At 42.7% G+C, this 13,648-nt stretch overlaps 1 protein-coding gene across 4 annotated transcripts in view; it reads right to left on the minus strand.

Annotated features, from left to right (window-relative positions):
- The window catches only part of LOC115212848 (cysteine-rich motor neuron 1 protein), a 108,135-nt gene that overhangs the window by 6,851 nt on the left and 87,636 nt on the right, over nucleotides 1–13,648 (minus strand). For all 4 annotated transcript variants that reach the window (XR_004999807.1, XM_029781625.2, XM_029781623.2 and 1 more), the window contains 5 exons: nucleotides 10,925–11,179; nucleotides 9,219–9,455; nucleotides 5,509–5,724; nucleotides 3,555–3,767; nucleotides 2,435–2,569 (listed from right to left, as the gene is read on the minus strand). Coding sequence is in view for 3 of the 4 variants with exons in the window: in XM_029781625.2 (XP_029637485.1) it covers nucleotides 2,435–2,569; nucleotides 3,555–3,767; nucleotides 5,509–5,724; nucleotides 9,219–9,455; nucleotides 10,925–11,179 (1,056 nt within the window). In the remaining variant the exon portion in view is untranslated. The remainder of the gene's footprint in view (nucleotides 1–2,434; nucleotides 2,570–3,554; nucleotides 3,768–5,508; nucleotides 5,725–9,218; nucleotides 9,456–10,924; nucleotides 11,180–13,648) is intronic.

The following is a 13,648-nucleotide window of genomic DNA, read 5'->3' on the forward strand; positions in this document are numbered from 1 at the left end:
TGTAGTGGGTGCTTTTTATGTACCACCGGCAAGAGGGCCAGTCAGGCGGTACTGGCATTGACCACGCTTGAATGGTGCTTTTTACATGCCACAGGCATGGACGTGTCACCGGCACAGAAGTAAAATTTCCCTTAAATCGTATCTTTGCTTCTTAAAAATGGAGGACTCCTGTAATTTAAGATGAGTAGGATGAAATGGTCAAAGCAGAAATACCTTTGATCGTGGGTCTACTCAGTTAGGACTGACCTGGGGCTAAACAAATTCAAAACTAGTGGTTTTGAAAGATCTCACCGAAGAGTGGTGCCACTGCTGCCACCACCGTCGTCATCATCATCATCATCATCATTATCAATGAAACCAAAAATAAAGCGTCCTAAGAAAGCATTTTTGAAATGTTCAATATGAAACACGATTGTCAAATGGTTCAAAACTAGAACACTTTCTCAAAGATTTCAAATCAGATCAACTCTGTCTGTTTGTCTTCTTTATCTAATTGTGTATCATTCTTATACAAGGCACGGGAGTGGCTGTGTGGTAAGTAGCTTGCTAACCAACCACATGGTTCCGGGTTCAGTCCCACTGCGTGGCATCTTGGGCAAGTGTCTTCTGCTATAGCCCCGGGCCGACCAATGCCTTGTGAGTGGATTTGGTAGACGGAAATTGAATGAAGCCTGTCGTACATATCTATATATATATATTTATATGTATGTGTGTGTATATGTTTGTGTGTCTGTGTTTGTCCCCCTAGCATTGCTTGACAACCGATGCTGGTGTGTTTATGTCCCCGTTACTTAGCGGTTCGGCAAAAGAGACCGATAGAATAAGTACTGGGCTTACAAAAGAATAAGTCCCGGAGTTACTCGATTAAAGGCGGTGCTCCAGCATGGCCGCAGTCAAATGACTGAAACAAGTAAAAGAGTAAAAGAGTAAGTCTCCCTCATCACCAATACTCATCAATAGATGTCAGATGTATCTTTAAAGACTTCATCTCCAGAGCTTCAGTCCTTACATAACGGTTCTCCATATTTATTTCTCTGGAGATTAATTTAAACATGACCGTTGCCAGCCTTGCCTGGCCTCCGTGCCGGTGGCACGTAAAAAAGCACCATCCGATCGTGGCCGTTGCCAGCCTCGCCTGGCCCCCGTGCCGGTGGCACGTAAAAAGCACCATCCGTCCGTGGCCGTTTGCCAGCTCCGTCTGGCACCTGTGCGGGTGGCATGTAAAAAGCACCCACTACACTCACGGAGTGGTTGGCGCTAGGAAAGGCATCCAGCCGTAGAAACACTGCCAGATCAGACAGGGCCTGATGCAGCCTTCTGGCTTCACAGACCCCAGTTGAACCGTTCAACCCATGCTAGCATGGAAAGTGGACGCTAAATGATGATGATGATGATGATGATGATGTCAAACTAGGTAAGATCGCAGCCATCCATCCATACAGGTATCCATCAACACATCCTTTATGGCCACCACCCCCAGCTGAGAGGGCTTTGTCTTGCAGGTGCTAGTGCTGCATAAAATGCACTCATGCTGGTGCCATATAAACTGCACTTGTGCCAGTTCCACATAAAAGCACCCAGTGCAATCTGTGAAGTGGTTGGCATGAGGAAGGGCATCCAGCTGTAGAAAGCATGCGAAAACAGACAACTGGAGCCTGGAAAGCTCTCCAGCCTTGCCACCTCCTGGCAAACTGTCTAAATCATGCCAACATGGAAAATGGACATTAAACAACAACGACAATGATAATATAGGCGTAGGTGTGTCTGTGTAGTAAGTAGCTTGTTTACCAACCACATGGTTCCGGGTTCAGTCCTACTGTGTGGCACCTTGGGCAAGTGTCTTCTACTATAGCCTCAGGCTGACCAAAGCCTTGTGAGTGGATTTGGTAGGCGGAAACTGAAAGAAGCCCGTCGTATATATGTATTTATATTTGTATGTGTGTGTATATGTCTGTCCCGCCAACATTGCTTGACAACTGATGCTGGTGTGTTTATGTTACTGTAACTTAGTGGTTCAGCAAAAGAGACCGAAAGAATAAGTACTAGGCTTCCAAAGAATAAGTCCTGGGGTCGATTTGCTCGACTAAAGGCACTGCTCCAGCATGGCCACAGTCAAATGACTGAAACAAGTAAAAGTGTAAAGAGTATATCATCACCATTTACTGTCTGTTTTCCATGCTGGTATGGGCCGGAGGGAATGGTAGGAGCTTGTAAGCCTGAGGATGTTAGATAATGGTGATGGCGATGATGACGATGTTGATGGTAGTTGTTCCAGATACCAGTTTGAGAAATATTACTGTTTTATTTTCGGTCATCAGAAATATCCAAAAATGGGTGAAATGTTGAGTTTTAGTTTGAAACTCTCTTCTCTGCCCCACCCTCAATGTTCATTGCTACCAATTAAGGTGAGAAGGAGGAGGAATCATATACATACCTGCGCTAACTCCAGCGACATATGATGTTGGTTTTTTATTGACCTTTTCTTTGACGACCTCTGGAGGACCAACTGTGGTCAGTATGATGGGTATGTCCTTGGATATGATTGACTTGGCTGTTTTCGTTTCATTATCTGGCAAAGAAGAAACAAAGAAGTCAGTCCAGTGTGTGTGTGCTGATGTCTGTATGTCTTCATGTTGACGCAACTCATGGCAAGATGTCACTATTCCTTGCGATTATGATAAGATTTATGTCTTACAGAAAGAAAATTCTTATTTCTTTAATGCCCACAACATAGAGGGGACAAACAAAGGTATTAAGTCAATTACATCGACCCCAGTGCGTAACTGGTACTTAATTTATCGACCCTGAAAGGGTGAAAGGCAAAGTCAACCTCGGTGGAATTTGAATTCAGAACGTAGCGGCAGGCGAAATACCGCTAAGCATTTCGCCCGGCGTGCTAACGTTTCTACCAGCTTGCCACCCTATAGAAAGAAAATTCTGATAGCTTGGTGGTTCATGTTAAGTCACTGAATAAAAGGGCTGGGTTTTGAACCTGAAATGACATGGTTGCAGGGGAAACGTCTTAAACCTCACAGCCATTTTAAAAATGACAACGATGAGTGGCTGGGTGGTAAGTAGCTTGCTAACCAAACACATGGTTCTGGGTTCAGTCCCACTGCGTGGCATCTTGGGCAAGTGTCTTCTGCTATAGCCCTGGGCCGACCAATGCCTTGTGAGTGGATTTGGTAGACAGAAACTGAAAGAAGCCTGTCGTATATATGTATGTATATATATATATATATATATATATATGTATGTGTTTGTGTATCTGTGTTTATCCCCCTAGCATTGCTTGACAACCGATGCTGGTGTGTTTACGTCCCCGTCACTTAGCAGTTCGGCAAAAGAGACCGATAGAATAAGTGCTAGGCTTACAAAGAATAAGTCCTGGGGTCGATTTGCTCGACTAAAGGCGGTGCTCCAGCATGGCAGCAGTCAAATGACTGAAACAAGTAAGAGTAAAAGAGAGACGGTAGCCACTGCCACCGCTGCCACCAGCACCAGCACCACTACCACCACCACAAATCCCTAAAATGAAAAGGGTTTTTACTTACCCATACAGACTGCACAACACTGTCCTTTACGGAAAGATGCCTGTTGACATTTCATGGGTGGACAATTCTGTGAGAAACAGTTGATCCGTCCGTTTCGACACATACAGCTTTGGCAGGGACTCACACGCCATACTTCACCATGTTTGAATGATGTCTCGCCTCTACAATACTTTAGGTGAGGCTTACTGACTGTTGGTTTGTCTGGGTATTGGTCTGGTGAAGAAATAGACACAGAGTCAAGGATCAATGCAATAAATAAGTAACATCATGCATGCATGTACACACACACACACACACTTTCTCAAGCCCTGGGACACCTAAGTCTGGTTCCCCAGTTTCTATGGCCAATATGTGACTGAGATCACAAAAATCCCTCTGAATGACAAGATGCTCCACTGTAGGGTTCAAGACCAACGATTTCTGAGGGGAGGGGACAAGTCAATTACACTGACTCCAGTATGTGACTGGTACTTTATTTCATTGACCCTAAAGGCATGAAAGGCCAAGTAGACTTTGGCAGGATTTGAACCAAGAATGTAGAGAGCTGCAAGAAATGCTGCTTAGCATTTTGTCTTTGTTTGTAAGTATGTGTGTAAAAAGCACCCAGTCCACTCTGTAAAGTGGTTGGTATTAGGAAGGGCATCAAGCTGTAGATACCATGTCAAAACAGACAATTGGGACATGGTGCAGCTCTACAGCCTTGCCAGCTCCCGTCAAAATGTCCAAACCATGCCAACATGGAAAATGGACATTAAATGACACTGCTGCTGGTGTATGTAACAAGTAAAAGCATGGAGGTATTGGGCATTACAATAAGTCCCACTGAAGCAATGTTCCCTTCCAGATGTCCTGTTAGCCAGTTTTTGCATCAACACTGGCTAATTATTTACATTTGACAGATATTTGTCCTCATCTTGTTTGTTGCTAACACAACATTTCGGCTGATATACCCTCCAGCCTTCATCAGGTGTCTTGGGGAAATTTTGAACCTGGGTTCTCTTTCCTAAGGTATTTTTTCGATGTTGTTGTTCTTCTTCTTATTACTATTACTATTATTGTTATTGTTCAGGTCACTGCTTGGAATCAAACTCGGAATCCTGGGGTTAGTTACCCGCGCTCTTAATCGCTACACCATATGCCTGTGGGCAATTAGGGAGTGAATTTTAGGGCTTATAAATCTAATATTTTCCTATCCTTCTTTACTCATAATAATATAATAATAATAATAATAATAATAATAATAATAAAATAATAATAATAATAATAATAATAATAATAATAATAATAACATTGAAGAAATACCTTAGGAATGAGAACCCAAGTTCGAAATTCCTCCAAGACACCTGAAGAAGGCTGGAGGGTATATCAGCCGAAACGCTGTATTATTATTATTGTTATTCTTCAGCATATGGGAACTGGTATTAAGGAAGGATAGAAAATATTATATTTATAAGCCCTAAAATTCACTCCATAATTGCCCACTGGCATATGGCATAGTGGTTAAGAGCGCAGGCTACTAACCCCAAGATTCCGAGTTTGATTCCAAGCAGTGACCTGAACAATAACAATAATAATAATTATTATAACATCGAAAAATACTTTAGGAATGAGAACCCAGGTTCGAAATTTCCCCAAGACACCTGAAGAAGGCTGGAGGGTACATCAGCTGAAATGTTGTGTTAACAATAAACACGATGACAAATATCCGTCGAATGTAAATAATGTAAATAAAACAAATAGCAGTTGTGTACTGGTACTTATTTATTGATCCCAATAGAAAAAGCAGGCAAATCTCTCTAAAGAACATATTAGGTAATGTAGTCTCGGATACACAATGTCTTGACAAAATGATAGTTGGAAAATCTGTTTTGATTACTCTATGTCGAACAGGACTGACCAAGGGTCAAACCACAACTGCAAAGTTAATATGAATTGATGAAAGAACTGAACTTACTTGGACAAAGTGGACAACACTGATCCGATTGCTGTATTGGATAATGACATAACTGTGGTGGACACTTCTCTGTCGTACACAATATGATACCATAATGACATATGCAGCTGGTGCACTTGCCCAACTGCCACACCTCACCTTCAACATAATCATTACCATTGTTACCATGACATGTCCGTTGTTGAGTGGAGCCCTTAGATGGGAGAGTGTCAGTACCTGCAGGGAAATACAGAGACAAGGATTTAATAAATTGATGTTGAAGGGAGTCAGAAAATGTTTAAGGAAAGAAAGAAAGACACCTGAGCATTGTATACAAGAATTTCATTATTATTAAGAGCCTTGTTTAGTCAAGTTGATCAGGCATCTACAGTTGTATGGATAAGCCTGGGCAAGGTGTTATGAGAAGGATTGGTAGTTGATTATCGTTAACGAGTCTTTCCTCTCTCCACCTTTGATATTATCCACAAAAAAAAAATAAAATGACGGCTGCCTTTAGGGTCACTACAACTTGGTACCCATGTTGTCACAAACAACGAGAACAAGTACTTCAAGACATTCTCTTTGATATTCTACTGTCATCATCGCCGCCACCTCCGCTGCTGCCTCCACTACCACCGCTGCCGCCACCACCACCACTTAACATCTGTTTTCCATGCTGGCATGGGTTGGATGCTTTCACAGGAAGTGGCAAGGTTGGAGAGCTGTAACAAGCTCCATTTGTCTGTTTTGGCATAATTTCTACAGCTGGATGCCCTTCCTAGTGCCAACCACTTTACAGAAGTGGATTGGGTGCTTTTTTATGTTGGCACCAGAACCAGTGCTTTATTTTGTGGCACCGGTATGAATGCTTTTTATGTAGCACCAATATAATTCCACTAATGTTCTGCTTCAGATTGGAATCATTTTTTTCCCTTGACCCAGGAAAGGTGAAAGGCAGAACTAAATTTGGCAACATTTGAATTCAGAGCACAGACAGTCATGAAAACACCATAAGGTATTCCCAAGCCAACATTCTAACAATTCTTCTAGTTCACTGCCATTTATGGTATATTGCGTAAAAGACTTAATGATAGAAGTTGGCCGTGGTGAAGGTAGAAAACCAAGGAAGAATTGGTAAGAAATAGCGATATCAGGTCTAAGAATGTTGGAGCCTTGCAAATCTATTATCAGGAAAAACAAGGTTAAGACGGGAGAGATAGTGTTAGGTAACATGGAATAGCCATTATGATGGTGCTGCTGCTGATGGTGGTGGTGGTGGTGGTGATGATGACGAAGATGGTGGTGGTGGTGGTGGTGGTGATGCTGATGTTGAAGATGAAAATTTGTGAAATAGCAAACATACACAGCTTTTTCAAAAGTTCTCTATCAAAATACTACAGTTTAATTGTTGTCTGTGTTTGAGTTACAACAGAATGACTTTGTTGTAGTTTGTAGTATGGCATGTGGTCTGTTGAAATTAGACTAATGTGTGTGTGTGTGAGAGAGAGAGAGAGAGAGAGAGAGAGAGTGAGAGAAAGAGGGAGAAAGAAAGAGATATGGAAAAGTTTGCCAGAGTAGTTTTTGCATCTGACGCAACCAGTTTGACATTGTCTCAATTCTTACAATGGAAGCGTTGTGTCTGAGAGACTGTTGGCTGCTTTGCTGGGTAAATGGTAAATAATAATGAGCAAGATTAAGCAGCGCACGTGCACACACTACAATCGTATATACACAGATAAAATATGCTTAGATACATATAGTACAAACACTATACACACTTTTACATCCCTCATCATCATCATCCTCATTTAACATCCATTTTCCATGCTGGTATGGGTTGGACGGTTTAACCAGAGATGGCCAGCTGGTTGTTGTTTGGGTCAATTACAAAACATTTAGAGTGTTCTGGGTGTTTTTTGTGCTAACAACATTGTTGGGGGTTGCCTTATAGTTTACAAAGGGAAAGAGAGAAACCTACAATGTTAAGGAACAAAAGAGGAAAAAAAGTTTTATGAGAGGATAGTCTTTCACCACCACCACCACCACCACCACCCTGCCACCACCACCATCATCATCACTTAATGTCTGTTTTCCATGCTGGTGTGGAGGTGCATGGCTTAGTGGTCAGGGGTGTTGGACTCGTGATCTTAAGGTTGTGTTTTCAATTCCTGGACCAGGCAACGTGTTTCTGTTTATGAGTAAAACCCTTCATTCCACATTGCGCAGTCCACTCAGCTGGCAAAACTGAGGAATCCTGAAATGGACCATGCTTCCATTCAGAGGGGAATATATACACCACAGAAACTGGCTCTAATGAGTTGGCAAGGAGCTTTCTATGTTTATATGGGTTAAATGATTTGATCAGATCAAGTGAGCTACAGAGCTGCGTTGTGCTCCAGTGTCTGCTTTGACATGGTTTCTGTGGCTGGAGGCCCTTTCTAATGTTTATTGTTTCAACTGGGGTCTGGGAAGCCAGAAGGCTGCACCAGGCCCAGTCTGATCTGGCAATGTTTCTATGGCTGGATGCCCTTCCTAACGCCAACCACTCCGTACCCACTACACTCGCGGAGTGGTTGGTGTTAGGAAGGGCATCCAGCCATAGAAACACTGCCAGATAAGACTGGGCCTGATGCAGCCTTCTGGCTTCACAGACCCCAGTTGAACCGTCCAACCCATGCTAGCATGGAAAGCGGACGCTAAATGATGATGATGATTGTTTTATATAATATATGGATGAGGACAGCTGTGTAAAGAAGTGCCAAGCTCTAATTGTGGAGGGAACTTGTGGAAGGCATTGACCAGGGAAGACATGGGAAAGAAGTGGTGAGAAAGGATCTTCAGATGCTGGGCCCCATTGAGGAAATGACAAAGGGCTGGGAGCTGTTGCAATTTGCTGTACTTGAGAAGAGATGTCAAGCCAAGTAAAATCACTGTTGTCCATACATACAGGCTCCACTCTGCAGGTGCTGGTGTTAAATAAAATGCATTTGTGCCGATGCTGCATTAACACACCTGTGACGGTGGCATGTAAAAAGCACCCAACATACTCTGTAAAGTGGTTGGCATTAGGAAAAGCATCCAGCTGTAGAAACCATGCCATAACAGACAGTTTGGATAATTCTCTGGTTCTCTGGACAGCCTCCTGGCTGTCTTGACAACCCTTGGTTCTCCAGACAGCCCCCTGGCTCTCTGGACAGCTTCCTGGCTCTCTGGACAGCCTCCTGGCTCTTTGGACAGCTCCCTAGTTCTTTGGACAGCTCTCTCGCTCTCCGGACAGCCTCCAGGCTCTCTGGACAGCTTCCTGGCTCTCTGGACAGCCTCCTGGCTCTTTGGACAGCTCCCTGGTTCTTTGGACAGCTCTCTCGCTCTCCGGACAGCCTCCTGGCTCCCTGGCCAGCTCCAGTCAAACTGTCTAACCCATAGTAAATGGATGGATGATGATGATGATGACAATGATGATGAATATATTACTTGTTTCAGTCATTAGATGTGGCCATGCTGGGGCACCACCTTGAAAGATTTTAGTCTAACAAATTGACCCCAGTAGTTTTTTTTCATTAAAGTCTGGCACTTATTCTGTCAGTCTCTTTTTGCTGAGCTGTTAAGTTACATGGACATAACCACACCAACATCTGTTGTGAAGCAGAGGTGAGAGACAAACACAAGCACACACACAGTCATGGCACAACAAAGAATCTCTGGGCTTTGCCTTCCGCAAAGGTGTTATTTACCTGCGCATGATGGGCAGCAGTCTCCAGGTCGAAATATTGGATTGTGACACTTTGGAATGTTACAGGTAATTAATGAGCAAAGTTCTTGTCCTTCCCTACAGTAGCACTCACGGCAACCATCATACCACATGTCGCCATCTTTGTAATGTATTCCATTGGACATGCAGCTGCTCGGTAACCATAGCGATGATGATGTTGGGATCTGAGGGGTTGACGACTTTCTGTTATATGGCTCATCTGAAAGAACAAATAAAAATTCCTTGAAATATTTATGTCATTAAGGTTTGACTAATTGGGGGTGGGGCATGGGTGGGTGAGGCTAATATTAAATGTCTTTTTCTTTTATAAGCCATTTAAGAAACACACAAAATCCATTAGATTCACTTCAACATTTAAATTAGATTTGTCAAAATATTTTCATCGCTTTGAGACACTGTTTTTGTGTTTCTTAAATGGCTTATAAACACCCCCCACGCTGCAATTGTTTTCGTTCCAGCACATGATCCCAGATCAGGTCACTTGCTATGCAAGTACATCTCCATAAATCTTTTTCTTTTATCTTTTCTTTTACTTGTTTCAGTCATTTCACTGCGGCCATGCTGGAGCACCACTTTTTAGTCAAGCAAATCGACCCCAGGACTTATTCTTTGTAAGCCTAGTACTATAAGTCTTCTTTTGCTGAACCGCTAAGTTATGACAACAGATGCTTATAAACAACATATCTCAGATTCACAGAGTCAGTATTTACTTTCTATTTTCAGTGCTTGGTAAGTGAAGTGTGTAGAGTGTGGACATTGCATGTATCTGGCGAGTGGCATTTGCGGGACCTAACTTTTGGAAAGAGGGAAAAAGTTGCAAGGAGCAAGGCCTGGACAGGTGCATCATTGTGGTGGACTTGCCACTCACCGGACACATGTGATGATCACACACTTCCAAGCACTTTTTTATATACAATGGAAGTGAGCAAGAGCGTTAGAATTTAGTATGCCTGTGCGACAGGGTTCAAGATCAATGTGTGCCACGCAGCTTCACTCTGAGTACTTTATTTCGGTTACCATAGTAAAAGTCCTGATACTTTTGATCAGACCTCATAAACACACAAACATATACACATGCATACATACACACATCACAAAGATAACATTTATTTCTTTATTAACCACAGAGGGCTAAACATAGAGGGGAGAAACAAGGACAGACAAAGGGATTAAGTCGATTAGAGTGACCCCAGTGCATAACTGGTACTTATTTAATAGACCCTGAAAGGATGAAAGGCAAAGTTGACCTTGATGGAATTTGAACTCAGAACGCAACGGCAGACGAAATACTGCTAAGCATTTCGCCCGGCGTGCTAACATTTCTGCCAGCTCGCTGCTTTAAATATTTATTTCTTTATTGCCCACAGGGGGCTAAACATAGAAGGAACAAGCAAGGACAAAAGGATTAAGTCAATTACACTCTAGTGCGTAACTGGTACTTATTTAATAGACCCTGAAAGGATGAAAGGCAAAGTTGACCTTGGCAGAATTTGAACTCAGAACGCAATGGCAGATGAAATACCGTTAAGAATTTTGCCCGGCGTTTTAACGATTCTGCAAGCTCACTGCCCTATCCTGTCTGAAATATTACAAAGGATAATATTAAATGTGTTGACAACATATTCTTAGCAACAACGTATCTCAAGAGAGTATTTACTTTCCGCTTACCTACACACATACACAACTTGCAGCCCCTGCGGTTGGTTATAAAGCCGAAAGGACAACGCTTGTTGCAATGGATGTATGGACACGTGTGACATTTGCAACGAAGACAACCATTTCTGGTGCGCTTGTAGCCGAACTTACAGCGGCGCTTACATGAAGTGATGGCAGGACATTTAGAGGGAGCTGCGGCACATTTACAGGTCTGGCGGTTCTTTTCATCCACTTCGTAACCATATTTACAGGAAATGGAACAATTGTCTGAGAATGAAGAGAGATATTAATTAAATATAATAATTATAGCATAGATGATATAGTAACAAGATAATGAGTGCTAAAATATATGAAATGAATGAAAGGATGACAGATGGGGAAGGACAATAAGGGAAATCAGTTTCTTTGTAAGATGTTACAATAGGTTAAATTGAACTGGTATTACTGGTACTTCTGACTCCAGCTCTGATAAATAATTTGAATCAGAAAACAGAAGAACAAGATGTAATTCTACATGGTGCAATGGGTAAATTGTCACTGCTTTATATTTTTAATTTTGTGCATTGTTTGTTTTTGATTTTGTTGACTACACAGTATAGTAGGGTCAGTTGGGCACCGTCTGTGAGAAAAACACCAACATGACGCAATTGACTCTGCCAGAAATTTGGAAACGACGTGCTGTACTGCTTGCTTGACATTTGCGCTGGAAGCTCTAATACAAACAGATCGTGAACACACAGAACAACCGTTGGCTTGCCGTGTCCCCAAAACATGTACTGAGAGTGATAGAAATCAAACATCCAGTCAACATCATAGCATTTGGAGTGATCACTAGTGATGGTGACGTTATGCTTCCAATCACTTTCCCCACAAGGCCTCAGACTCAACACAGAGGCCTACATCAAGTGCCTGGAGAAGGTAGTGCTGTTCTGGGTCAAGAGGGTGGCTGCTGGAAGACCCTATGTCTGGCAACGGGACTCTGCACCATACCACACAAGCAGAAGAACCCAGTCATGTCTGTCAGACAATTTCTGCAACCACATCTTCCGTAACATTTGGCCACCTAACTCCCCTGACTGCAGCCCCCTTGATTATTATATGTGAGGCATGGTTGAGCGAGAGACCAACAAAACCCCTTGTAACACCAAAGATGAACTGAAGGCAAGGATTACGGCAGCATTCACCAACTTAAACAAGGAGACTGTCCAGAAGAGTTACAGGAGATCCTGAAGTCGTCTGGAGGCTGTGGTTGAAGCCAATGGTGATTTTACTGAATAAATTTACTCTTTAGTATTTCAAGATATTTTTATGTAATTTTGGTGAATATATCTGTTAAAACAAGCTTCTTTTATTCTTTTAATTGTTTCAGTCATTTGACTGTCACCATGCTGGAGCACTGCCTTTAGTCGAACAAATTGACCCCAGGACTTATTCTTTGTAAGCCGAGTACTTATTCTATTGGTCTCTTTCACCAAACCGCTAAGTTACAGGAATGTAAACACACCAACATTGGTTGTCAAGCGATGGTGGTGGTGGGGAGACAAACACTGACACAAACATATACATAAAAATATAAATATATGTCGGGCTTCTTTCAGTTTCCGTGAACCAAATCCACTCACAAGGCTTTGGTTGACCTGATTCTATAGTAGAAGACACTTGTCCAAGGTGCCATGCAGTTGAACTGAACCTGGAACCATGTGGTTGGTAAGCAAGCTACTTACCACACAGCCACAGATGTCAGTGTTATTTTCATTTTTGCGAAATTTAGATGACAGTTTGTTCATCACACTCTGAATATATTTGTGAGATGAGGAATCTGTATCATGGACACTGTTTCTATTAGTTACACTGGTGCCCTTCCCATCTTGATTGTGGCTTTCACTATGTTTCAGCTGTTGTATGATCCAATCTTCTCCAGACATGGCACCAAGGTTAATTCACACAAGAATCAATTGAAGCAAGAAATATCATGAAACACAGAGACTGGAATGAGAACAGTAAAACCCGGTGGATCAAATAAAGGGTTAAGTTTGATTGGCTGGATGTGTAATGTCAGTGTGCACACACGACAGAGTGTAAGCGCCCTGAGAGAAATGTTGGACATGAGAAGCATCAGATGTGGCGTGCAAGAGAGACATTTGCGTTTGTATGGTCATGTACAGCGGATGGATGAGGAGAGATGTGTGAAGAAGTGCCACTCCCAAACAGTGGAAGGAATCCGGGGTAGAAAGAGACCCAGGAAGACATGGATGACCTTCGAACGTTGGGCCTCACAGAGGCAATGATGAAAGACCGAGACCTCTGGAGATATGCTGTGACTGGGAAGACCCAGCAAATAAAGTGAGTTCACAGCTCTAACCTACACCAGTGTCGCATAAACAGCCCACTCAAAAGGTTACTTGGATCGTAGGGCGATATGCTGTGCTTGAGGAGACCTATTGAGTCAAGTACATCATAATCAAAAGGAAATGGAAATTGTAGTTGTGATTCCCGTGCCGGTGGCATGTATAAAGCACCAACCGAGCGTGGCCGATGCCAGTGCCGCCTTGACTGGCTTCCGTGCTAGTGGCATGTAAAAAGCACCGTCCGTTTGTGGTCGATGCCAGCCTCCTCTGGCCCCTGCTGCTGCTGCTGATGACGATGATGAAGTTGATATTGATGATGACGATGATCGTGGTGATGATGATGCTGATGTTGATGATGATGATGATATTGATGATGATAGTTTAGTTG

This window comes from Octopus sinensis, linkage group LG6 (genome assembly GCF_006345805.1).
Source record: "Octopus sinensis linkage group LG6, ASM634580v1, whole genome shotgun sequence".
Classification (NCBI taxonomy): domain Eukaryota; kingdom Metazoa; phylum Mollusca; class Cephalopoda; order Octopoda; family Octopodidae; genus Octopus; species Octopus sinensis.